Source organism: Molothrus aeneus, chromosome 3 (genome assembly GCF_037042795.1).
Source record: "Molothrus aeneus isolate 106 chromosome 3, BPBGC_Maene_1.0, whole genome shotgun sequence".
Classification (NCBI taxonomy): domain Eukaryota; kingdom Metazoa; phylum Chordata; class Aves; order Passeriformes; family Icteridae; genus Molothrus; species Molothrus aeneus.
In genome coordinates this window covers 40,556,894-40,583,388 of record NC_089648.1, presented here as the reverse complement: position 1 = coordinate 40,583,388, position 26,495 = coordinate 40,556,894, and the positions used below count along the sequence as shown (strand labels likewise).

Genomic DNA, 26,495 nt, shown 5'->3' with positions numbered 1-26,495 from the left:
ATGCAAGTCAAAAGCAGCTAAGTTCTCTGATGACACAAATAAGAACAAAGCATATCAGCATCGCTTTATCCACTTAGAGTCAGAAAATTTGGGCCAGATATTTCTGAAGCAGAATCTGACATAAGTGACTAAGTAGCATTCATACTTTTCTTACTCTAAAACTTTTAAATATTGACATCAATCTAGTAAGATGAAAGCCTTCAGATTCTATTCAGGATTTGAACCAAGAGCTCCTGCACTGTTAGGTGGTACCATGTATATAGCCCTCTTTTATGGCCCAGCCTGACCCAAGAGCTCTTCCTCCAGGCTCCTTGCTGTTAGAATGCTGACTTCCCATCTGACTGTCCATGCTCTTGGGAACAGAAAATACTAGAAACTACTTTAAATATTTGCTTAAACTTCTTCAAGGTGACAAGATTGTTGAAATGGTCCTAGCAGCTTCCTCCTGAGAGCATTCTGTTATACAGCAACATGTTCTTCAAAGATGGCAACTTATGGCACACTGCTTCAGAGAAACACTCTTTTTTATAAAAGCTATTTTCACTGTCTAAATGCAACTTGAAGAGGATTTGCTATGCTCTTTCAGCAAGGAACATTCTTAATATTTTGTCCTTAGGTCTAGCCTTAAGAACATGGTTTGGAGGGCATAGAAAATGAAGGAAACAGTAGCACTAATTGCCTCCATCTTTGAGGACTTCAACCTTAACTTTTGCTTAGATTTCCCTGCTGTTGCTGCCACCCTAAAACATAACTCTAACGTAGCATCCTAAGAGTAAGAAGTGCTCTTACATCTGAGGTCAAATTTTCTGGTTGCTGAACTACATGGATACAGGACGCATCAGATCCTAGGAAGAAAACACCAGCTACCTCAAATCAGGAACATCCAGCTGAGCAATACCAGGATATTCTTACCTCCAAAGACCCCCAAAAAACCCAAGAGCAGAAGCAACAGTGCCTCTGTGTATTACACAACAGTTCTGACAAGATTACTGAGCTTACAAGGGAAAGCACCACTCAGAGCCACCCCACTCCTAAAGAAAGGAAGAGCACACCAATTAAGTCTGAGGCAGGAGTGACCAGAAATGAAGGGCTTATCTTGAGTTACTGGCATATACTGGTTTGTAATAGTAGTTGCTTGCTCTCTCTCTCTCTCCTTTTCAATTATGCTTTCCCTATCCAAGTAGCAAATTTGTTCTCTTATTCTTTCTGTCCTCTACAAGTAGGTCAAAAAGCTTAGATCCAGATCATGGATGACATCTTTTTAAACACCATGCTAAACAACCATGGACCTGCTGTAGCCAGGTGCTCTTTGTGAAGGAAAAGCATTTCAGCAACTTCCCCAAGACCTCATACCCATTAACCACATCCCAGTACCTCAGAACTTATATTATTGCCTTGATGTTTGTGACAGACATTTGTTTCCTGAACCTGATTTCATTAGAATTATACAGTGCTACAAATTACCAGTTTAAAAACCAGGGTATCAAATCAGACGGTTGAGAACTTTCTCACCCACTAAAAGAGTGATTTGCAAAATAGTTTAACAGGAAACAAAGTGGCAGCAAGCAATCTGTTCTAACCTCTATGTTAAAGTTAACAGCTATTTTGGATTTCAACAAAGGAAGTCACCTAAAGCTATTAACATTGTGGTGTTTTTGTTCCCCCCCAGGGAATCTAAGCACCCACTATTTTTATTAAATGGAAAAGGAACAACAGGAAGTAGAGATCCCTGAAGAAGAGGCAGAAAACAAAAAATCTGGGACAGAAACAGCACTGTGCTGCATAGCTATGCCAGTCACTTATCTCCTGGCACAGAAGATAAGCCAGACCTTTTCCAGTTTGTCAGAACCTGCCCACAAGCAAGGCAGCATCACCACACACAGATGCAGTGACTGACTGCAAACTGAGGACATACTCAACCATCTAACACACTGCCAGCAGCTTCCAGCACATCTGGGTCTTGAGTGTATTTCTGGGATGAAGTATCAGTTACCCTGTCTGTGCTCAAGATTAATTCTAGGGATGGATACAATGCTTTTTAAAGACCTAAGTTTAATATTCAGGCTGGGAAGGCAAAAGAAGTAGTAAGCAATCTATTCAAAAGAAAAAAGGGAAGTTATAGTATTTTCTACTTGTAGTTAAAAAGACCACAAGCTTTACAAGTGGCTCTTTATTTTTTCTATTGGGAGCTTTAGCTCACTCAATAACTAACTCAAACTTTTTTTTCCTCCACACACTCCCTTTCATTAAGGGGCAGTCTCCCAAACCAAAGAGCTTGACACCAGGTTTGACCCTGGTCTGATTTGAGAATTTATCTCCAGCATCAATGAGGCTGAAGTCTCATGAGATATTTGTCTCCTGGCATGAGATGATGTCAAGTACTTGCCCTAAGCAAACCTTGAGATTTTGACCAAAAGGCCATGCTCTAAACTCTAAAGTTTTGGTGCTAACCAAAGGTAATTTTTATCTTGGTCTCATGTAAACTTATTCCTTTTAATATCAGAACCTAGAAAGAAAGGATCTTACATCCAACACATTTCAATTGAGAATACAGTTTTCTTGGTGCTCTAACCCTGTATTTCTTGCTTGTATTGCATAAGAGGCTGAAAGACATCCTATCACTGCAAGGCACCTCAGTGGAGACCTTTTCCTCAACAAGTATAGATACAAACTTTTGTGTCAGAATGGTGTCCAATGAAGCAACAACGGTGCCAGCACAAGTACGTTCAGCATAACTCTGATGATGATATCTGCAAGGCCTAAAGCCAGTCAATGTACAAAGTAGATTTATAAGATCCCAGTTATATACAATGCAGTAGTTTCCACAAGTTGGAATTTGAGTAGTCAAAAATAAAAATATCACAGATAGTTCATGTTTCCCACATATCCAAGCATGACACTACCTGAACTTCTGCCAAACCAAATCACCATTCAATGAAGAGCATGCAGCATCTATCATCATCATCACAATCAACACAACTAAAGGGCAGAAGAAACCTTTTCTGCATCTATTAGTGGGAGGAAATATTTACAGCAATATCTATACACCTTCCTCAAGGGATATCTGCATTGTTCCTGTCAACCATAAATCTGACTCCTTCAGTTCAAAGGAAATATGAATTCCTGAATTAACAGGTCATCCAATTCCTTTCCAAACCAGTATTAAAGCACTAATCCCAGTTTTGCCTGTGTTAAAAAGGATATTACTATAAAGCAATGATATGAAGGAATAAGCCATCAAAGGCAGATAAACTAAATGATAATCAATGCTGAAATATCATCACATCATGAAGCTTATAGTCCAGAATGTCATCCTAGGTATGCTTATGAATAAGAACCTTCAATAGAACTCAGGAGTTTTTTTACAGAGGCACATAACACTGATTTTTAAAGCATTTTACAAGGTTCAGCTATTTACAGAGGCAAACACAGCTCCTATTTGCACATTTGTCAGAAGCACAACTGAACTTTCTCTGGGCTCCAGTGCTAGCTCCACCTTCCTCCCGAACCATCCAAAGCTGCTTCCTCAGATAGGTTCCTGCCTACCTCACTGCACAAATTTCAGCACACTACACTGAGTGCAGCAGCACTCTTTGGCATTTACTTTTAACAGCCAAATGAAGGAATTAAACACTACTGAAAAAAAGAAAAGACAAGCAACCTTAGCACAGGCAATCACCCTATCCTATTCTGAGATGCACATGTTGAATTTCACATCCCAGCTTTTCATAACCATTACCCTGTTCTTGCAATGCCTTGCTACACGGTCAACTTGGCTGCCGAGGCCTGCAGATCTATTATATATGTTATAATGGCTCCCTCGGCAAGCCAGGGTTCTAAGTTGCCACACAAGCCACTCCACGGAGATATCCGCGCTGTGCACTGCTGCTGTAGGTCGCGCTGTGTCATTTCACCACTCTCTTGGTATTTCCTCTGGCCAAAAGCCACGCAAGGAGGGTTAAGTTTAGGGACGGCTGCATAGAAAACCTTGCAGCCAGGGGGAATCCCAGTCCCAATCCCAGAGCCCTAGTGCACAGCGCAGGGCAGGTGACCCGCGGCTTTCCCCAGCCGTGAGTGGGGACGAGGAGCCAGCCGCACACCGGAGCGGAGCCACGGCGGGGGCCCGGACACCCACCCTGCTCGGGGCAGCGCCTGTCCTCATCCCGCGGGGCGCCCTGCGCTGCCGGCGCTCGGGGCACGGCCACAGCCCCGCCGGGGAGGGGATGCCTGTGACTAAGCACACGCGGCCTCTCCTCTCCCTCCCGCTCACCGCCTCGGCCGGGCTCTCCAGCACCGGCGCGCCCGGCCCCGGGCACCAGCGGCCGAACAGCGGGGCCGCTCCCGGGAAGGGGCCGGGCAGGCAGGGGGCACCGGCCGTGCTCCCCCCGCGAGGCCCGGGGCCGGGCAGCAGCCCACGCAGCAGCCGGGCCCGTGTACGGGTTTCTCTCCCGTGGCTGCGCCGCTCCGCGCACCCCCCGCTGGCATCCCCACGGCCTCCCGGGCCCGCCGCCCCCGGCCCCGGCAGCCCGCTCTCCTCGTACCGCTGCCATCCTTGAAATGAGGGGGTGGGACGTCTCGCAGCGACCGGGTCCATCCCCCCCTCTCGGCTTCCTCCTCCTCCTCCTCCTCCATAGGGCCGGGGCCGCCCGGGACGGCGCTGCCGCCGCAGACCTGCCGCTGCCGCCGCCGCTCCGCCGGGGTGGCCGCCGCCCGGGGAACGCGGCGCCGGGCCGCCCTGCTCCGCGGGCTCGACACCGCCAGGCGCCCCTGGTCTTCCTCGTCGTCGTCCTCGTCCTGGGAAGAGGCGGCGGAGCGGGAGTCGGCCGAGGTGCTGTAGAAGGGGTTCCCGCTGCTGTCCTGGCCCGACTCCCCGAAGACGTCGTCGGAGATCTGCAGGCTCTCGTAGCGGGATCGGGCCGCCTCCAGCAGCGATAGCGCCTTCCTGCGCGCCGGCCCGCCGCCGCCCTCCGCCATCATCTCGGCCGCCGCCAGCAGCCGCCCGCGCTCCCCTCGGCCCGGCTCGGCCGGGTCCTGCGGCCGCAGGCAGCAGCCCAGCAGCAGGAGCGGCTCGGGCACCGCGGCGGGCAGGCAGCGAGTAGGGGAAGCCTCACCGCCGCCGCCACCGGGGCTGAGCCCTGCCTCCCGCTCCCGCCCGCACCACCCGCCCCTGTGTGTGTGCAGGGACATGGGGGGAAGGAGCCAGCTCAACATCTCCAAGTACCACATCCAGCCAATTGCCGCGGCACTCCGCGCTCGGGAGGTGGGGTTATATGGGCGCCGCGGGCCAGCGCGGGCCGCCTCCCGCCCGCCCCCCGCCCGCCTCCGCTCCGCCCATTTAAAACCACAGCGCCGGCTGCCGCGGGACCGTCGCTGCGCCCCGACGCCGGGAGGGGGTCTCTAAGCCCGGCGCCGCTCCAGCTCCCCGTTCTGGCCCCGATCCTGGCTCTTGGTGCCGGCCCCCATCCCGGCCTCTGGTCCCGGCCCCCGATCCCGGCCCCCGATCCCGGCCCCCGATCCTGGCCGGAGCTGTTCGCCGCCGCGGTGCTGAAGCGGCGCAGGACAGAGGCAGGAGCGCTGGCCTCGGTGCCTGCGGGTCTCTCAGTAGCGCCTGCCGTGCGGGGACACGGAGAAGGGCTCCGAGAGAGCTGGAGAAGAGCGCCGAGGTGTTAACCCGCTGCATACGAGCCCCGACAGCCTGGCCGGGGCCACACAGCTCGTCATGCAGGGCAGCGTGAGCAGTGGGGACCGTCATGTCGCTGCCCCAAAGCAGGACACACAGCTCCAGCGCTGGGGCAGCCCGTGAAGGAAAGTGGGGAAGGTGCTGGAGCGCGGGCTGTGGGGCACCTGGCACCTGGCCGGCCCTACCACCCGGCTGGGGCTCCGTGCAGACTCTGACTGGCCTTAGGGGACACACACATGCCTGTCCAGCTCTCTGCCGGTGTCGGGCTCAGTGCCTCCAGTGCATACTTTGGTTTCTCAAGTGAGCACAGAGTGAAGTAACCATTCTTCCAAAATCGCCACCGATTTAAAAGCAATATCATGGCACAAGAAAAACGAGAGAAGTGAAAACACTCATGCCCTGACTGGGTTAGTTAAACATGATTCCGAAACATCCTTGGAGTAATCTAAGGATTTCTTACAGCAGCTTATGCCCCTGGTTGTGCAGAAGTCAGAATGGTCTCTCTGATGTTACAGGAATGTTTGAAATCCCTGATCAAGGTTTATTATTTGCTATTGGGCATCCCACTGTGCTGGTTACTGTACAAACACTTATTAGGACGACAGTCCTTGTCAACAGCAATAGCAGCTATTGAGCCTACTCTCTCACAGCACTGCTTTCAAAATAAACAGTAATCAGATTCAGGGGGGTGGAGGGGTTTTGTGCAGCTTATTATTTGCAATTTTTGATGCAAAATTTCAGTGCAGGTTGGTCTGAAGATCTGTTAGTGCTGCAGATTTAACAAATTTTATAACACTGAATGTTTCTGTCTTTAGGAAAGGAAGATTAGTGACCTTCTGATGATTCTCAAGGACTCTAGCACAACATGAAAAATTATAAAAGCTGGAATGTGTAGGTATTTAAAAGACCAACCTTATGTTCTCTTCAGATATTTTAAAGTTGCAATAGCTTCATTAAAACTTTAAAGTTCTATATAATGTATACAGGCAAATCCAGAGAAAAAAATCCATCTTCTGCCTCCTTAGGTAAACAGGAAGGCCCAGTGTATTTTGAGGGATGAGATTTAAGTTGCATTTCTACTTTCAAAAATGTCAAAACTGTCTTACTGATTATATTAAAAAAATCTGTAAGTTTATATACAAACTTTTTTTAATTGCAAACTCAGCCAACTTAGCCTGTGACTTGAGCATTGCACTGTCTTAATTTCATCTCACTGGTCACCAGAAATCATAGCTCTGTAGGCCAAGCTATCTTTTTACTTGATCCATGCCACCCTGTGTCTTCAGAATACTGTGATGGGAAGGCATGATTGGATATCATAAGAATCTTTCTTGCTGGTAATGATGAGTGACTATCTTGAACCTTATGAATCCTCTTTGCTTGGTTGGCATGTAGAAAGCCACAGACTCTTCTTCACAAATGTTGTCTGTTTTATAGCTGTTCTCACAAAACAAAAAAATTAGGGATGGCCTTTGTTGAACTTCTCACACAATGGTTTTTAAGACTGAAAAAAGCCACTTTAAATATGTTGACATGTTCTTTGTAGTAGGGACATTGAAAGAAACTTTTGATTTTTACAAGAATGGAGGTGTCCATTTAGGTGATGTAGAATTCACCTTGGCATCCAGGTTCTATGGAAGTGTCCATGGATGGACACCATCCATGTCTCAAATGTCAAATATCTTCAGATCTGCTGATTCTTTTTTGTGAAACACAACAGCTGGAAGGACTGCTCCAAAGCCCAGGACAGAAAGAGAAGGTTTTTCAGAATGGGCTCCCAGTAAAAGAACAGATGGGAACTGTCCAGAGACCAAAGAAACCCACACAGCCCTCTCTAGCTGCTGGTTGCAGCAAGGACAATGTCTCCCAACTCATGCATGCTTTGCGCCAAAAACAGGCTTCCATCCCAGCTGCCTGATGCACACTGCCAGAACCTTCCCACCTCATGGCCAAAACTTCAATTTTCATTTTTTAAGAGAGTGATGTACACAAGAGCTCTGGGAGGAGACCACTGCATTGATGGAGAGAGGTGGGACTAACTCTTTAATCTACCAATCCAACATGACATTTTAATGATGGAGTCTGCTGCCATGCAAACACATGCAGGTTTTGTTGATGGAAATTTCCCCTCTTTCAGCATAGCCTATACAATGACAAGTCCCTCTTCTGCCTGTCCCACAAGCAGAGAAACTGCTTTAGTCTCTCATGCATGCATGGGAAGATTACTTTTCTCAGGCAGGATTATAAAGGCTCCCACACAGGGCTGCATGCCTAAGGTTTTGGCTTGCCTTATGGTCTAAGACAGCTTTTCATATGTACCCCTCTGAGAATCCACAGAAGCTGCTGATTGGATTACTGTAACCCAAAATGAGTATTCTGGATTGTGAAAATTGCCATGTATGACATGGTAGTAGTCATTTGATCCCAAATGATTGCAGAGGCACAGAGATATGATGGATGATTCTAAAAATGGTTACATAAGTCCACTGGGTATTTATGAACAGTCAAGAAAACCATCACCAGGGGTGGTTTGCAGTTGAAAGATCTAATTATATAAACCTAATGGAACATTATAAACATAGCTGTGTTTTCTCCCGAATCACTTAAACTTGTGTTTAGCTGCTAGAAAACACTACTGGAGTAAATGGACTTTTGTAGCCATGGCAACCTGTGGATCCACTTTTAATTTGTCTACAGAGAAAATGTTTGGTGTTATTTTCCTTGAAGTTTTCTGGTTTTATTGCAACAGCAAAGACTCCTTCTGCACACTCCTTCTGACCCTGACAATCTTCATGGTTAAGACTATGATAGTGGGAAATCTTGTGTTTCTCAGTTCTCAGTAACTTATTTTTCATAGTTAACTCTTTGAGGAAGGGGCTTGTGCCATCTTCCACCGTATTTACACTCTCAAACCATGGCCTAGATCCAAAAGAATATTGACATTTCTATCTCCTACCCAAGCTTCCTCACTTCCTACTGATTTCACCAAGCGCTTGTGTGTGCCTGGTCCTTTTATAACACAAATACACCAAGATGGAATAATATATAATCAGATTACAAAATTTTTCTTTTTTAATCCCTTGTTCTGAAAGTGCAGCCTGTAATCTGAATTTCAAACTGTCTTCCATCTCAACACCCACTAAAAGAAGTCTGTAGAGTCAGAGTCGAGTTGCTTAACCAGGGTGAGGCCAATAGGCTTCAGTTCCCTCTTCCGTTATTGCATGGCCTCAGAGGAACAGAAAAACTTGGGGAAAAAGCTACATCAAGACTGAAAACAATAATGAATTGGAGCCAGTGGATTGTTTCCACCCAAGCCCCTGAGAAGAGGATAGGGAGGGAGTGTCCCATCCCTGGCAGAGATCATGGATTAGTCTGGTTCTCAAGTACACGGCCATTTGGTGTCCCTGCTTTGCAGGGAAGAAATCTCTATGACCACAGCCTGTCCTGTTACAGCGCTCTGCACACCCTCCACAAAGGCTTCTGTTCCATGTCTTGCTGCATGGCACAGGAAAAAGCAGCTCAATAGGGATTGATCTGCCACTGTCCTGCCCTGTGAAATCCGCTGCTCCATGCAGGCTGTTGTGGAGCTCTTTCTCATCCACCCTGCAACTCTCCTGTTGGAAGCAACACTCCTAATACATGTGGGTTGTGGTTTTATTCTTTTAGATTCATTAAGTATTTACAGCACATGGCATGATGAATACAATAAAATGCTTGTCTAAGTATTTCTTTTTTGCTTTCTGTTTTCCGATTGCTTTGTGTTGTTTGAACCCTGTATTTCTTGGATTGATGTTTAACATTTCCCAAGTATGGCGTTGACCCAAATAAAGGAATAAAGGAATAAAGCAAGCTGCTGTTGTCACATGAGAGAAATGGAACAAGTATGTTTTTTTCTTATAGTATGAGAGGGAGAGATGGTTTTTGACTCTTCTAATACTGAAGCAAAAGTGCACTGAAATTTAAAATTTAGGAGAGAAATTTCAGTGCTTCAGTGATGAAAAAAATTTGATTTTGAGATAAAAAGCCTTTGGAAACCACATTTTTGTGCATGCCCAGTATATTTTTAGCAAAAGCTGTACTATGAACAGGACTCACCTAAGCTCCAAAGGGATAGATAAGGTGTGTGGTTCATGCATGCATGGAAAATCAGCAGTTTAATCAATAATTTATGGAGGGTCCATAGGGTGTTCTGCAATGGTCTGCAAAAACTCTTCCTTCCTCTGTGGTGGGGGTGTGGGAGAAGCTAAATGCAGTAGGCCAGAGCAGAGCAGTGCTGTCACTCAAAAATCAGAGTGCTGTAGGGCTACACCTGCTTTTCCACTGAAAACCATGCAGTTTTGAAATGCACTGTTGGAAGGGCTGACCCCATGCACAGTCAGGCAGAGCCTCAGGGGAGCCCTGTTAAAGGCTGCAGTCCTTAAGCCAATGCTCTACAACAGCCTGCATCCCCCTGCAGTGCAGATCAGGTTTAACTTTTGATCATCATGGGAGCTAAACCTAGAAAGCCCCTGGGACTGGTAGTGTGGAACCATCTGGAGGCTCTCTGTTTAGCTAGTTAATTCTATTAAAGCACGCTACAGGATTATGAAGTTTGCAGGGCTTGATGCCCAAAGTTAGTGACAGGAACTTAGCTCCTTGCGACCTACAGCTCACAGTCAGGTCTGAGAGAACACTCCTTATCATGCAAATCACACATGCAACGTTACCTGAATTTCTACCATCTACAACCCTGTTTGCTGCAAATTATAATTTCAAATCCTATCCTGTATTTGTTCATTTGCTCAGTAAAAACATAATAGGATTTTCAGGGAAAGCCATGTTGTGGAAACACATGAAGGAAGTGATCAGAAAATGGGATCCCAGCCAGGCTGGTTCCTAGTTTGCTGTTATGCATAGTATTTGCTTTGCCATGGCCACCCTTGCTTTATCACCACTGGTCTGCAGATTCCCCAGTTTGCTTTCTTGAGATTTTTCTTGAAGGATGCCTCAGGTGCCAAGTCAGGTGCCTGCCTGGGTGCATGGGTACAGCTGTATTCTGTCTAGTTCCTCCACAGATTACACTGTCATTGCAGCTCAGACTAGAGGGTTCTTCAGCTGCAGAATGAGCTCATTCTTTCTGAGCATCAGCTTGTTAATTTACTTTTCCAACACAGAAGTGGTAAAATCGTTAAATAGTGCAAACATTCATCTTCTACAATGAATATTTAATAATTGATGTTTAATTTTAAATTACATTATTATTATTATTATTATTATTATTATTATTATTATTGTTGTCGTTGTTGTTGTTGTTGTTGTTGTTAATACATTAATGTTTAGAATAATAATATAATAAAATTAGGATGCCATGTTATTGAAAAGAGGCCCCAAATCTGCAATAACATTTTGAAGACCTCTTATTGGAGACAGAAAACATAACCCATGAGTAGGTAGATGAGCTATAGTGCCCAAAACCAGTTCCTCAAGTTGTTTATTATCTACCATCACTTTATTTTTCTATGGGGAAGTGCATTCTGATTTCTAGCAGGTTTTTCTAAAATGCCTTTTAAAACCACCAGGAAATACAGTACCCCATCTGGCAGTTGCCAAGATGCATTGATTAGCTTTATCTAAATAGGCTCCAACCCATCAATAACTTATGCTAAACCTTCTCATAAGAGATGGTTTCTTTCCTTTTTTTTTGTTCTAGTAATTTGTTAGACAATTTTAATCCTATTGAAATAGGTAGTCCTTGCAAAGCAGTACAGTTAGCAAAGTGAGTTTAGACTCATGCTCTGTTGCATTTCATCAGACACTAAATAGATTCATTTAAGTTTTGGTTAAAAGCAACTCCCTTCATCACTTTTTTTAAGGGATTCAGTTTCTTTCTGGAGTGGAAAAAAAAAGACTGAAAAGTCAAAATATCATCTCTATAGGATGATTTGAATCGCTTAAGGATCTGAAATGGAATCACATCTTCCCACAAAAACAGAGTAATGTTAGTCATAGACTGTGGCAGATGTCTGTTAGTCACCACTAAATTAGGAGAGTTTACCCACTCTGTTCAATCAGTGCAAACATGAAATAGATCAGGTCTCAATTAGCTGTAGCAAAAGAAGTATTTCAGAAGTCAAACTTTGATCGTAAAAGAGGGCAAAACTGAAAATGTAAAAGGGAGCAGGGAAGAAGAGTGACAGATTATTTTCATTAATAAAAATAATTGTTAATCTCAAAAAAACCTTCTGTTTGACATCTGCCCCCCCATGGGAGATAATTTCTTTTTCCAAGCAAAGGCTGAATATTCAACCATCACAAAATAAGTGGGTTTTGCTCTTGAGGGTAATTGAACAGCTGCAGCAGTGAATGAAATGTACAAACACTTCCCAGCTCTCAGGATTTGGCCCATCAGGTGGTCCTTTCAGGGCATGGAACTGGCTGCTGGCTCAGCACACTCGAAATTTCTGTTCTGAGATGCACCACTGAAAACTACCAATTCCAGGAGCTGAGGTCTCTAAATAGCTTGCAATGTTGTTAGAAATAGGATATTTAAAAGACATCTGGAAAAAATATTTGTGAACTTCTGTCAGAAATGGCTTTATTTGCATGCCAGTTTTTCTCCAAATATGCAGTCAGGATTCAAAAGAGGAATATTTCCAAAGAGTGTTGTCAAGATAAAAATCAGATTTTTTGGTACTGCATGATGGAGAAAATTATTAGTTGAAATGCATTTTCAGAAGTTCCCACTAAGTAATGCTGAAACTAATTTTAAAAAACCAAAAGAAATAATACAATTGGGTTTTACGTCAGATTTACATTCTCCCTTTGTTGTTATTGTAGCTTAGGCAGTTTGGTTAATGACTGTTACTTTCATTCAGATGGGCATGCCCTGACATACTCCCATATTTTTTCATCATTCGGCGACCTTGTTTTGTGTTGGGTTGATTACATTTCAAAAGAAGCGTAACATTTTACTTAAAAAGCCTGTTACAACTGACTTAAGAAAATGTCAGAGCACTGTTATGGGATGGAATCCTATTTGAGCCCTTTTTTTAGCACAGAAATTATATGGTCCAAGAGGCATTAAAGCAGTGTTGGTGAACAGATGCAGCAACCTTGAGCCAGAAGACTGCCCTTCCATGTGTGTCATGAAAGCTGCCCTTCCATGTGTGTCATGCCATTGCTACCTGGTGGACCAATGAATGGATCACCATTGCAGAGAGCTGCTGGCAATGCCCCTGCTGCTGCATTGTCTTCTTCCTGACAGTAACAACCTAGAGGTCAAATCCAATATAAGAGCTGTAAAGCCACTGTTTCTGCTTGTTTCTCAGTTTATTGCAGCTCATTGTCCCACACTGGGAAGCTACTTCCTGCTCACTGAGGCTTCATGGCAGAGCAGTCCATTTCTCAGGCCTTTGGAAAGTCTTCTAGTGCTTAGCTTGGGGATTGCTCTTCTTAAATCATCAGAGACTACTTGAAGAGATCAATTCTGTCTTTGTGCTTATTCTGTCACTGGTCAAACACTCAAGCTGTAGTTTGTCTAGAGATTTACCATGATTTTTCCATCAGAGCATTGTCCAGCTATCAGAAATCTACAAAAATCAGGCAGAACACATTGGCCTGGATTGGAATAGGCATCTATGACATCAGGGTATCAGCCTTCCCCATTGTCTGCTTTCTCCAAAAAGGGACAACGAACACACAGCTTTTTTCATGTTCTTTTTTATATATATGCAGAAAAAAATTCTGCTAGGTGAGCACAGTTTTACTGAGTTGTTTTTTTGGTTTTTTTTGCAAGGCTATGTCTGCTGAAAGCAGCAGAATGTTCATGGAAATTCAGCTAACACTATAAATCTATCTGTGCTTCATGTGTCATGTCCTAGTCTGCTTAATTTCATGAAGCAGATGAAAAACCACAGTGAGTAAAGGGTTTACTAAATTTTTGAGAGACAGTGATATTTGACAGGTACTTAATTATTACTTTTTCAAAGTTAGTCTGTAACATGGAGTCTAGTATAAAAGAGAAAGACTTCTGAATGCCAGATGAGTTATTGAAGCTTAAGATAGATATTACACAAAATACTGCAGCTGCTTGCTGTCAAACTGTTCATTTGTGCACCACAATGTCTGCTTAACTTTTCCTCACTTGGGCCACCTGCCTTTTCAAAATGTTTTATGTGTGAGATAAGTCCCTGGAGGAGATTGCACAAACAGCTTAAGGAAATATGGTGTTATTCTCCTGATTTATACAACAGTTGCATTTTCCTTCATGGTCTCCATTTTGCACAACTATTGTCTGAGAAATGTGCTTTCATAGATGAGAGGTTTCTTTGCTGACTGAAGACTGAGGACCCACACTGGTCCCCTGCATTTCCTTTACACACAGCCCTGAATTGGTTTGTCTCCCATTTGGTCCATCTGTCTCATCAGGACCAGTGGGGATTTTTTAGCTAAAAATAGGCTCATGGACTTCATCTTCCTTGTAAGGTTTCCCTGGTAGGACATTTGATTTTAGGAGTCTTTTCCTGTGGTGGCTTGCTTTTTCTCTTTGGTTTTGTTGTTTTTTTTTTTTTTAATCCTCTTCCCCCTGCCATGCTCAAAATATAGAAAAAAAATCACAAATTAATAACACTCCCTGGTGTGTGTTTGTGAAGCAATGAGGAATCAGGAACTGACTGACTTATATGAACAAAAAATATCTTGTAGGTTTTTGGATTTATAGTAATTACTCTTAAAAAAAAGTTGCATGGCTTGATTTCCCCTCTGGTCATCCTTATTAGTGAATTGCTACAATTGCAGAGGGAACATTCTCTTTTGACTGTGATTCCTTACTCATTAAAGAGGGGAAATCATGCTGCTCTGTCAACTCAGCCTTCCTTCTCAAGCTGTACTGCAATTCCAGGCATGGTCTGAACAGCCATTGACACACCAAGCAATGTCCCTGGGTAACTCTGTACCTGTCATTCCTGGGGCTCCATTTTCCTATGTAACCCATGTCTTTGCCTTCTAGAAAGAAGGCAAAATCTTGTTCAAAACTTCTTCCCATCCTCAGTTACTGCTACTAGGTGTCTGACAACTGTCTTCTCCAGGAAATCTTCCCATCCACTTTTGCTTCCTGGATATCTTCAACTACTTCAGCACCTACTAACAAGGTGATGCCTCAGGAACACACTGAGTATTACACCCCTCTCCCAAAGACAATTAGTCTTAGCAGTACTTAAAGACTGGTATGTAAATTATATTACTCTGGAGCCTTGAACTTCTTAGTAAAGTAGGTATTTGCTGCAGGCAGCTGCAGTACAAGTCAAACCAATTTATTTAATGTATATTAATAATTTGATATAATTATTTTCCAAGGACACTTACTAGGCTTATTTTTGAATGTTCAGTCATTTCATAGCCCCAAATATACTGTATGATGAAAGTAGCTGGATTTCTACTTTTAAACCATCTTTGTTTAATTTCAACTCCTTTTTTTCCAAGCAGAGACTCTACAAAGATGAGCAGAGGTCAAATTGTCAGCTGTTGGCTGTAACACTCTCCCCTTTCTTCTAGTTCAGCAAGCTCAAATCCCATAAATCTCCTTGATCTTGAAATACACAAAAGCACACTGAAATCTAAAAGAAAAACTTGAGCATTTAGCTGTCTTGAAAATGTGCTTCCAAATATGTATTCTGCAAGATTTATCTTACAAAGCTTGTTAAACAGATGTGTTCGGTACTGAGCACCTTTTGTCTGGTGGTTTAAGTAAAGAGACATTGATTCTACTGAGAGAAAATAGTAAGTAAAGACTATTGCAAAATAGCTGACTGTATATATGCACTTCTTTAGGAATAAGGGCGTACTAATGAATTTCTGTAATTGTGGAAAATCATGGAATCACAGAATAGTGATTCCAGTTAGGGATGGAAAGGAGCTCTGGAGATCATCCAGTCTAACCCTTCTGCCAAGGCATGGTCACCTCAAGCAGGTGACACAGGAACAGATCCAGGTGGGTTTTGAATATCTGCAGAGAGAGAGACTCCACAATCTCCCTGGGCAATCTGTTCCAGTGCTCTGCTACCCTCAATGTAAAGAACTTCTTCTTCATTTTAAATTGAAACTTCTTGTGATTTAGATTATGGCCACTGCTCTTAATCTGTCTCAGAGCACCATCAAAAAGAATCTGGCACGGATGTACTCATATATTAAGGAAAATCTGCCTATTTCTTAATCACTTAAATGTGTTTATAATTTGCCATGTCAGTAAATGATTGCTTGTTCATGAGGATATGTGTTTGCAGCAGGTACTGAGATCAATCAATAGGGTAGGCCAGATAATCTGGGGTAGTAACAGTGATTCAATAATATTCAGCCCTATTAGCCTTATCTGGCTGTAAGATTTATACTGAGTGTGTTGGGGAAGCCTCCATTTGTCAGTGCTCTCCTCTGCCTGGTGTGCAGAATGGGAAGCAGCACAAAAATACATGCTTGCAGCCTGGATCCCATGAGACACTGACAAAATCCACCTTATCTGTGCCCCTTTTTCCTTCACAAAGGCTCTGCCACATTCTCTCAGAAAGACACTTCAGGCACAGCTGAGAGCCAGCTGCTGGCTGGATGAGTAGTTCCAACAGTGACAGCTGGCTCGGGGTGTCTGGTGCACACCCATCCTGTTAATTCAGAGATCAGTGCTGCCACTGGGTGATGGGTGTATCAGGCTGCTTGACAGAGAGTGCCAGATGCCACACTCCTTTGTCACATGGATGTCCTGTCACCAGACAGATGGTGGGCCATATTTTTGTGCCTTCCATCAGAAGCATCCCTCTCTGGCATGAGCACGGAGCCTTGCTCCCATAAAAGCTCTTCTGGTCAGGATTTCAGATATCTCCCTCACTGTCCTACCTTTTCTGCATTAACTCAGAAGCAAAACTCATTCCTTTGATCAATGCTGAATGTAGAGTGCACCCATCCATCTCTTATCTCTTTCTCCTATTTTTGTTTTCATATTGATCTCTGCTACCACAAGAAAGTCTGTGAGATGTAGGCATGATATTATGAAGCTGGAAGAGATAGTCACATTTCTTCATCCCTAGAGGTATTCTCAGCAGCGTACAAATGCTAAAAAGGGATGAAACCTTAGGAAAACCAGTTGATGTTTCAGAAGACTTATGCACTAGAAGTATAAGTCTCATCAAGATATAGTTTTAGACAAATCAATACCCAGGAATTCCTATGAAAGAGGTGAAGGACATGGGAGGGTTACAATAGGAATGATGTCCTTCAAGAGGGGAAGAGGAAAAGAAAAGGAGTCCCACCAAGAGGGAAGGAAGCAAAATAAGAATGACAATGTTTAGGAATTTTCAAGAACAGATGTAACTATACCTTTCTGTCTAATGGTCTTGGTAGGCTTTATTTCCAATCACTTTTCTGATTCCTTTTTGAGCAAACTTGTACTATGAGCTTTCTCAACGCCCTTTGCAGCATGCTGTGGCAATGAATTCCACAACTTAAGAACAGCTTGTGAAGTATTTATTTTTGTTTAACTTGTCACCTGATCATTTCATTTGATGTCCCTCAGTTCTTGTACTATGAGAAAAAGTCAGTAATTATTTCTCATTCATCTTCTCTGTCGAAAACATAAATTTATACATTTACATATTTTTAAAATATTCTTTTATATAATTTTGTATTTAACTATAATTTTAGAGTTTCACTAGATCCCTTTAAACATTTATTAATCAAAGCTCAATGAAGTTTTCTAGGTATGAGTGCACTGCAGACTTTGGCAAGGACTTATTGATGTTTCTATTTTCTACTCCTTTCTTACTATATTTTTGCCTTCTGCTTTCCTGTTTCATGGATGCTGAATAGTGAACTGTGCTTTTCTGGAATTAGTCAGAAAAATAATCAGTTTCTCTTTCATGGATAATAGTTGCTGATTAGAGAATAATGAGGTGGAGAACTTCAGAACTGAAGTGCTTTAATCTCATGCAAAAACATTGACAAAAGTATGGAAAAGGAAACAAGGGTGCATACAATCATAGGAAAACATGTAATGCAAAATTTTCTTCCTCAGCTCTTCCTCAGAAAGAACAGTAGGTGTATGAGAGGAAGCTACAGAGAACCAAGTTGCAGTGAGAGGTAAGAGATGACCAAGATGTGGACTATACAACTTCTCTTTTCACATTTGGATGAAGTAGACATTATCAATGAGAAATAACAGCATTTATTGTAATTCTTGATGAGGACAGAAAATAATAGAATGCTACCATTGTGAAAATGGTGACATTTCATTTAAGACAGGAGGAGATGAAAAGGTGAGAGAAGAAATGATGTAGCTATTCAGCACACAACTACACCAGGGACCAGTTATCAGAGGGGCCCAGGTGCAGCTAGGAAGATGGGGGAGGCAAGGAGCAAATGTCAGCAGCTGGTAGGATAAACAGTTTCATTCTGATTATTGCACTGCTGCCTGTATTAAGCACACAGTTCCACTAACAACAAATGCAAAACTAGAAGACATGTCCTCAGCTCCCTTTCTGTTATTTTTGAAATTGTGAAAAGATGAAAATAATTATTTTGATTAAAATTTTCCCTGTGTTTGTTGACAGCAAGGTTATTTACAAGTAATATATGAATTTACAGCTATTGTTGCCTTAAGAGGCTTCCAGCAGCTCTGTCTTACAATATTTCATGTGAAAATTCATGTGCTCCAAACATTATTAACATCTTTCTTGCCTTTATGGGATTATGATGCACATTTTGCTTTATGCAATCTGAATAGTTTGATCCTTTCAGACCCTTACAAGGAGATGACCATTGGTTAAAGAGGTATTTTTATTTCCCTGTTCACCCCAAGAATGTCTAAATTCACCTGTTTTAGCCTGATTCGTTTGGTAAAAATTGTTACTAGACAGAATGAAGGCTGGAAGGTTTCTCCCTCTAGTAATAAATCTTATTTTTCCTCATTTATTATTTTTAATTAAATAATTGATTTGGTTTTAGTTAGTTACTCTTGGTTACTTTGCAATCTAAGGAAAGAAAAAGATCTTGGAAGCCTGAAGAAAAAGGAACAATTTTATGGAAATAAATGTCGCCTTTTTTTTTCTCCATATATCTTTGCCTTAAAATAAATGTTTAGCATAACGTAGCAATTTCCAAAATGGTTAAGTCAGTGAATTACAAAAGAATATTTGGAAAATGTGATAAATGTACTCATTAGCAGGCTTTAAAAAGCATATTAAAAGCAGACTTAAATGGGGGAAGGGAATCAGCACCGAAGAAAATAATAGCATCTCTGGAAACTGGTTTATTCTGCCCTCTTATATAAACAGGTCACAGCGGAAAGAAGCAGTTTCTTCCAAACAAAAGCAAACACCACACTGTTTTCCAGAAAAATGCAGAATTACAGCAGGTTCCCTCAGGGTTTGGAAAGCATCTGATTTGTCCCACTACTTCACTGGAGGTCTCGCACAGAGATAAGGAATGGCCCTTGCAGTCCCCTGATGATGTGCCCTGGGCACCAGAGACAGAAAATCTTACAAGAGGAAAACCTATTGTTTCTTGCTGGCAATCTGCTCCCTTTCCTTGTGGAGAGAGCAATAAAGACAACTCAGTGCTTCTTGTCCCTAAGCACTGAGAAGCACCAGGCTGCTCTGGTGCAGCAGTACATGCTTGAGCCCCAGCAGAGCTCCATGCAGGACAGCTGGACTGGGCTGCTGTGTGCCCAGTCCTGAGGTCACACTGTGCACCCAAAGGAGATGCTTGGTACAGGCTAAAGCATCCAGCAAACCTGAGTATGTACTCAGCAGAGTACAGAGTATTCTGCTCTCTATGTATGTACTTCTGTGTAGGATTAGTCTGACCTGGTAACCCAGCCAGCTTCCATATTTAACAGGTGTTGTAGACAAACTTTTTGATACATTGGAGCACTAGCCACATGCACAGAGTTACAAATGGCAGTGAAAATGCAGAAAAAGTCTGCCTACATCTCCTCCAGTGCCCGGGGTTAGACTTTGTCTGTGTCCAGATCAAGAGGCCGTTACGCTTGCAGAAGCTCCCCTACACAGGCAGAGACTGTGGAGAAATTATGAAGTCTCTTGGGCCTCCACGAACTGGAGTGCATAAAATATAATGCTAGGGAAAATCTAAAGTTCAATGCTTTCCTTTCCTTAAGACAGTTGTGTTTCCACTTCACTTGTTATTTGAATCATGCCTTGACTACTTTTAAAATCACCTCTTGCACAGCAACTTCATCTCGTATTCTGACTTCAGTCATCTTCTAAGTCAACTAAAAGCTAGTGGCTGCTGTTCCAGGAGCTCACAACCCTAATTGCTGTCCCTGATACTGAGGAGCTTGACTTTTTTTCCACATGGATACACTTGGAAATCACAGCACACTTACATAAAATTGTTATCTTCAAAAGACGTGATTCCTCAAGAAGTCATGTCAAAGACTTAATCAGTGTAAGAAATCGCATCATCCTGAATTGCTCTTCAGTGTGGCAAAAGTTTCTTCTAGGCCAACCCAGCAAAAAATGTCAAATCAGACAAGGACTGTATTAATTTTATTTGGCAGTTCTCTGCAGAACATAAGAAGGTAGACCTCTGCTCTATATTTATTTTATTGGAAGGAGTAGAAAGCTTGTCACAGATCAAAGTCTTCCAGCTACCCTCTTGGGAAGGCACCACTCTTTCTGCTGGGTCTACAGAGCTATAAGAGCACTGGACATAAAAGTAAGAATAAATAATATATAATAATTACTTGTGATTACTTTCAGTATTCATCTGTTTGTACAGTATAAGCTAAACTTTCAACTGTTATCAGACAGTAAGCAGAGTGGTTTTTAAAAATGTCTGCTGGAAATGGGGCTGCAAAACTATCTATATATCCATTTTCCCAAAAAATGAGATTTCCTCTCCCCATATTTCACAGAAATATGCCCGTTTTTTTCACATGTATAATAGAGAACAGACATAAATGTCTTGTGTTTGTCTTGTTTTGATAAATTAATTTAGGTTGCATTGTTTTCATTCACATAATTTTGACACATTAAAATATTAATAATATATTACATTTATCAGTACATGTATTAATATATCTGTATTTTATGTTTAGACTTTATTAAGTGTTTCAGTAGAATCAGAATAAAGTATTTAATATATAAAAAAATTTAAATTCAGAATTTAAGCTTTTATTATATAAGCAATTTTTTTAAATAGAAAATATAACTTCATTTGCAGCTTTTACTACGCATCGAAAGGTACTGAAGACCAGGACAATTTTTATCATGTATTCTTTCCACAAATATTTGGAACTTTCTGAAAAACTGCTTCTTGGCAACCAAGTCTTTACATGTAGGATCCTCATCTGCTGGGGAGCCTCTGCCTGTGGCTGAGAGGCCCCTTCTAGGCTGAAGCCACTTATAGTCACAAAAACTGGTTAGTATTTATTTTTAATATGTTTATTGCAAATCACTTTGACTTGCACCTCTGTCATTTTGGAGACTGGGCTCAGATACATCTAATAATAAAGAAAAGTACAATCCATTACAAATACATTTGTCTGTTTCCCTCTCCAACATTGCTGATGCTTTCCACATTTGAAAAGTTATCATATGCCATAGAATAAAATATCCAGTCCCCGTGCCCCCTACACCATCTCTGTTAGTTTTAATTTTATTTTTCAAATTATTTTCACTTCTATTCAATTTCAGATTTGAATACAACGAGAGCCTTTATTTCCTGCTCTTTTCTATGCCTATAATTGAAAATCAGAACTCACTTCTTTGCTCAGCTCCAAGAATTCTGGATCCTGAAAGAATGGAAATTAAACTGCAAAGAAATTTCTGCCTATGGTCACCTTATTTAACAGGGATTCAGCTTCTTAATAATCCATAGGGTGATTAGATAATTAAGGAGCAAGGAAAATGTGAAAGAGCAAACAAAAAATTATAGAGACCAATTACCAAAATGAAACAGACTAATACACCCTAAGATGAATGATGCTTACTTAAAAATAGTGTTTTATTGAATCAGGGAGAACTTGACCTATATTGGAAACAGAAGGAATTATAGTGATTATGTTGGGATAATGTCAGAAAGCAGCTTGGCTGCATTATTAAGCTTGAAAGAATGAGCTGCCACTATAAAATTCATCGCTAAACAGACAAGGACAGTAACAAATTATCCAGAGGAAAGTGAGGGAGTTGAGAGGCCATTTTGTTACTGCACTGTCATTGTGCAGGCATGGATCATCCGTCTTCTGAGGACAGTCCAGGGAGGTGGGGAATACCTGTGCTCTCAGGAAACCAAATCAAGCCCTGGCACAAGGACAGTGTGGAAGGATCCTATCTGATCCTATTGAAACCCAGGCAGCAGCTCAAAAATCAATACCAGGATGCTGCAGCTGGATCAAGGTCCTTCGGGAAGAGGCAAGTCCTTTCCACCCCCAGGGACAGCCTATGTTGTGTGTTTGCTGTCTTGCTGTTCCTAACAATACAAGCAGTTGCACGCAGATGTTGTTTGTTAAAGATGCTGAGAATACAAATACAAATAGAAAACAAAACATACATTAGATGCCAGGGTGAGAAGGGCAGTTACACATGAAGATTTTTTCAGTCTTGGTTATGCCTTTCTTACCCCTGCAATGCTGGTGGAGCTGCTCAGTTGTGACTAAAATTTGTATTAAAGCTAAGAGAAATGAAGGTCATAGCAGGAACACATATGTCACTGTCATCTATACTTGCCATTGAAGTGTCTATATTTTAAAAGTTAGTATTCTTGGGACCAAGAATGCTAAACCAATAAACAACAATGGAAGAACATGCCTCAGGCCACCTTTTGTTTCTAGGAGAGAGATGCAAATGATGATAACTAGTTTGTGGGGATTTAACGTGCCAGTGTGCACGAGGGGGTGGAAGTGACCTGATGCTACCTTGGAACAGAAGATGGTTGAATGACACAAACTCATCTTCTAATTACCCAGATGAGGCTGCAGGTCAACATAAAATGTAACATGTTATTGATGGATCATATTTATTCAGTGAGAGATCTTCTGGAGGTACTACACAATATAACCACAGATGTTAACATTTAAGAATAGAACTTGAGACTGGGTTTGAGGCTTTCAGCTGCAGAAATTTCCCCGGTGCTAATTTTTGCTGGAGGGCTGAGAACAGCCTATGGAATTCACACAGGATTTTTTAGACCTTTATCGTGTTTTCATAACTACAGGCCCATTCCCTTCTGTTAGAGAGGCTCTCATGGGCTTGATGCACCATCTGTAATCTCCTTGTGGTGCTGAACTTTAAGACGTTGGTTTCTTTCACAACTTAATCAAGGTCTTTTGGAAAAAAAACCAAACAGTAAAAATATTAGTCAGTGTTTTGAAACAAACTTATGTGCTAAATGCAGATATATTGACTCAGATTTTTAAGGAAAAAAAAAAACAAATAAAAGAACTTACTTTATCTATAGACCAAGAGGGGAAATCCTGGGATTTGGTGGGCTTTGGAGGTGGCTTATTTACCTCTTTGGGCTTTTTAAGAAAGAAATTGAAGAAAGACATTTCATTTTTGCCAAATTTTGTTTCAAAACCTTTGAAATATTTCCACACAATTTTAATTTCATGTTACTCAAACCATGGAGTAATAAACAAGTGTTTCAACAGGGGGAAATTCTTTAAACATAATAGAAATATGCTGTAATTAGAAAAATACTTTCATTGAAACTTTTTTTATCAATTTGAAATTTTGAAGGGTAAAAATAAATGTCAGAACTGACACTTTCCTGCAAAAAATTTTGTCTTGAATGAATCTGCATTATTCCTTAAGAAACCAGCTTGCTGAAAATTACCTTGATTGTTCAAAGCTTCATTCAAAGCTGATGATTATGCATCACAAGTGTCATCCACCATGATCCTTTGATACAAAAGAGTTTTATCATTTTCAATAATGAGTAAATTTGACATGAGAACTCTTTAGGAGAGTTTACTTCCATGTAGTCCCTTACCTAAATACATATATTTTCATAGATAAAAAACTCTCTAAGGAACTCCATTATGTGTTACAAATTTATTTTTCTTACTCAATTCAAGCAAGCACAGTTTGGATCAACTGATTTGATAGAGGAGAGGTGTTGAAATCTGATTTCTCAGTCTCATCCCATTTTGACTTTCTGATTTTAAACTAAAACAGAATTTCTTTGGCTCTCTGACTTCCTCAGCTGTATGTAATTTAATAGAAATCAATTTAGAAATTAGATGCATGAATTACCCAGCAGTGGTCAGAGAAGAATTTGACTTTTTATAGCTGGTTGAGTCCAAATATCTCTCTTAAGTGCTAAAGCATTAATTCCACTTGGAAGTGAATTTAGATCCGTTTTTAGAAAATGACAGTAGTTTTCAGTGGAAACATTCCAATTGAAAAAAGCTACTTTTTAATGGTTTTAGGTTGATCCAAATTTGGTCTCATCAGTCACTCAGCTCTGTGAAATGCTAGACATGAAGGTGATCCCTCTTTTGATGACAAATGTCCCTGGGATCACAGCAGCATGCAGGAAGACAAATAGTAAAGAACCCATCTTCCAGAGGGAAGGGGTGCAGTCAGGAATCACAAGCAGAGCTGCTCCTTCTACTGACTCTGGCACATGCAGGATCCTGTCCTTGTTTGTAAAACCAGAAACACAGAATTATTCTTCTGTTCTTTGGGTAAGGGATGAGGTTAGTTTATGTGCATTTATTAAACATTCAAACTTCCCCAGTGGAGGGACTGCTATAGCTCAATGTTTTATAAAACCTACAGACAAGGGTTGTTGCAAGGTAACAACAAATCTCCATCAAGGGCAGTATTTTAAGAAAAACAATTCATTGATATCAACAGTCAAAAAGAAAAATCCTTTAATTTAGCACTTCAGTGCTAATAATTCTATAATACAGGTAGTATTTTTTCTAGATAATATATCCAAAAGTGGAACATTTGAAACTCACTAACCAGAACTTAGCCTGTATTGATTTGTTTGTTCCTGTCCTTAAAAGGTACACTTGTGGCACACTATAAAGTCAAAGTTGCAGTGGAAGTTGTAGTCTGTGATAGTCTCCAGCCCATTACTCAAGAATGTGTGGGAAAAGAGAGTTGGCCATGTCCTGTAAGCAAACAGACCAGTGTTGTCCTTGGGTTACAGTGAAATTAATTTTATCACCTGCAGATGTTGCCCTTTGTTTTGAATCACATGCTAGCCAGGAGAGTGAGCTCTGCACCTCTGATTGCACACCTTTACTGCTCCTTACCAATCACTGTAGCTGACCACTGCCCTGTCTGTACTTGTTAAAGCACCCAAGTCATTCAGTGTAGGGTAAGCTTAGATGTCCTTCAGTCATTTTAAGGTTAGAAATCTCTTCCCCCCTTCAAGATGCAATACAGAGGCAAAGCTGATTTCACCTCAGTTTGAAGTCAGGCATATTTGATGTGTCTCTTAAGAGTACCTGTCCTGTTTCATTATTTTGCTTCTTCAGCTCCTCCCTTAATTGTGCATGTTTAAGGAGGACATGGAGGACAAACTCAGTTCACTAGGTCTTATAAATTCTTTGCTTCTAAGCAAGACTGTAAGAAAACTGATCATGCTGAGCTGTAGATCTACATTTTTTCATCAGAGGTTCCAAGAAAAGATGTTCACACCAGAAGCCTATGAAAAAAACCACCCCTGCAACCACCATTTGGCATCTGTCTGAAAAGACACTGATACTGTGAATGGATGAAAGGCATTGCAGCGTGAGGTGCACACCAGGTGGATTTGTATTGCATAACTTGGAGTTGTTTCTCAATAATTTCCTGCATGACAGAGATAGTGCTGGAAAATGCTAGGAATGGTGTGAGAAATGGTACTCTCTTGTAAAGACATGAAAAGGTTTATTAAAACCATATCAAAAATACAACAGAAGACTGAATAGAGAAAATAGTACAGCACTGGAAGCAGAGGATTTTCGCCACCATGCGCTCATCCACACAATGGAGGTTTCACCTTTTAACCCTTTAGTGTGGGATTCACATTCTCTGAACCTGAGAGAAGCAGTGAGACAAGCAGAGAAAAGAATGATCAAAACAATTCTTATCTCACCTGCTGCTCCTGTGTTGTGCCAAAGTAGAATGCAATATGGAGATTGTTTCCCCAAAGTGATGTGTTTTGGTTCCTTGGCCTATCAGGGCCAAGCTCATGTCCAGACTGTCAGCAGACAGTCACAAGATTTTGTTCAGTTGAGTTCTTGTGCAGTTTCAGTTTAGATGTAGCGTAATATGGTATAGAATATTATAGTACAATAAAGTAATTAATAAGTATAATAAAGTAGAATAATATAGTATAATAAAGTAATTATTAGCCTTCTGATATCATGGGGTCAGATGCACATCATTCTTCCCAGATGTTGGGGTCACCCTACATTTTACAATTCTTTAGCCCCTCCCAAAGTTCTCTCCACTGACTCCTTCGCTGTCCAGTGGTGGAGTTTACTTCCTTAAATCTTGGAGGTCAGGTGCTGCCATAATAACAAGCCAACCCTCCCAAATGTCCCAAACACAGGCCACCCCATGAGAACAATGCAAGGAGGGTAAAACATAACTCTTAAGTCTATAAAACTTCTGTTAACATATATACCTGATATTTGCCTCTTAATGGGAGCGTCAACCATCGCATTACTCATCTATCACAGTGTCATATTTGTCTCTGGCACACAGAGGGACCTTAGACAATTTTGCTTCAAACAAGAATTCAGAGATCACTGTTGCTCCCCATCAGTCTGCTGACTTAATACAATTTTTGCTCAGATTTCAGCTCAAGTGCTGATCCCAAGAACCAGCTCCCT

General features: G+C 41.7%; 1 protein-coding gene across 1 annotated transcript in view; it reads right to left on the bottom strand.

The window, feature by feature from the left end:
* PGBD5 (piggyBac transposable element derived 5) overlaps positions 1 to 5,019 on the bottom strand; it is a 67,940-nt gene extending 62,921 nt beyond the window's left edge. The window contains exon 1 of the mRNA XM_066546750.1: positions 4,542 to 5,019. Coding sequence (XP_066402847.1) covers positions 4,542 to 4,977 — 436 coding nt within the window. The 5' untranslated portion in view covers positions 4,978 to 5,019. The remainder of the gene's footprint in view (positions 1 to 4,541) is intronic.
* Positions 5,020 to 26,495: the final 21,476 nt, after the last annotated feature.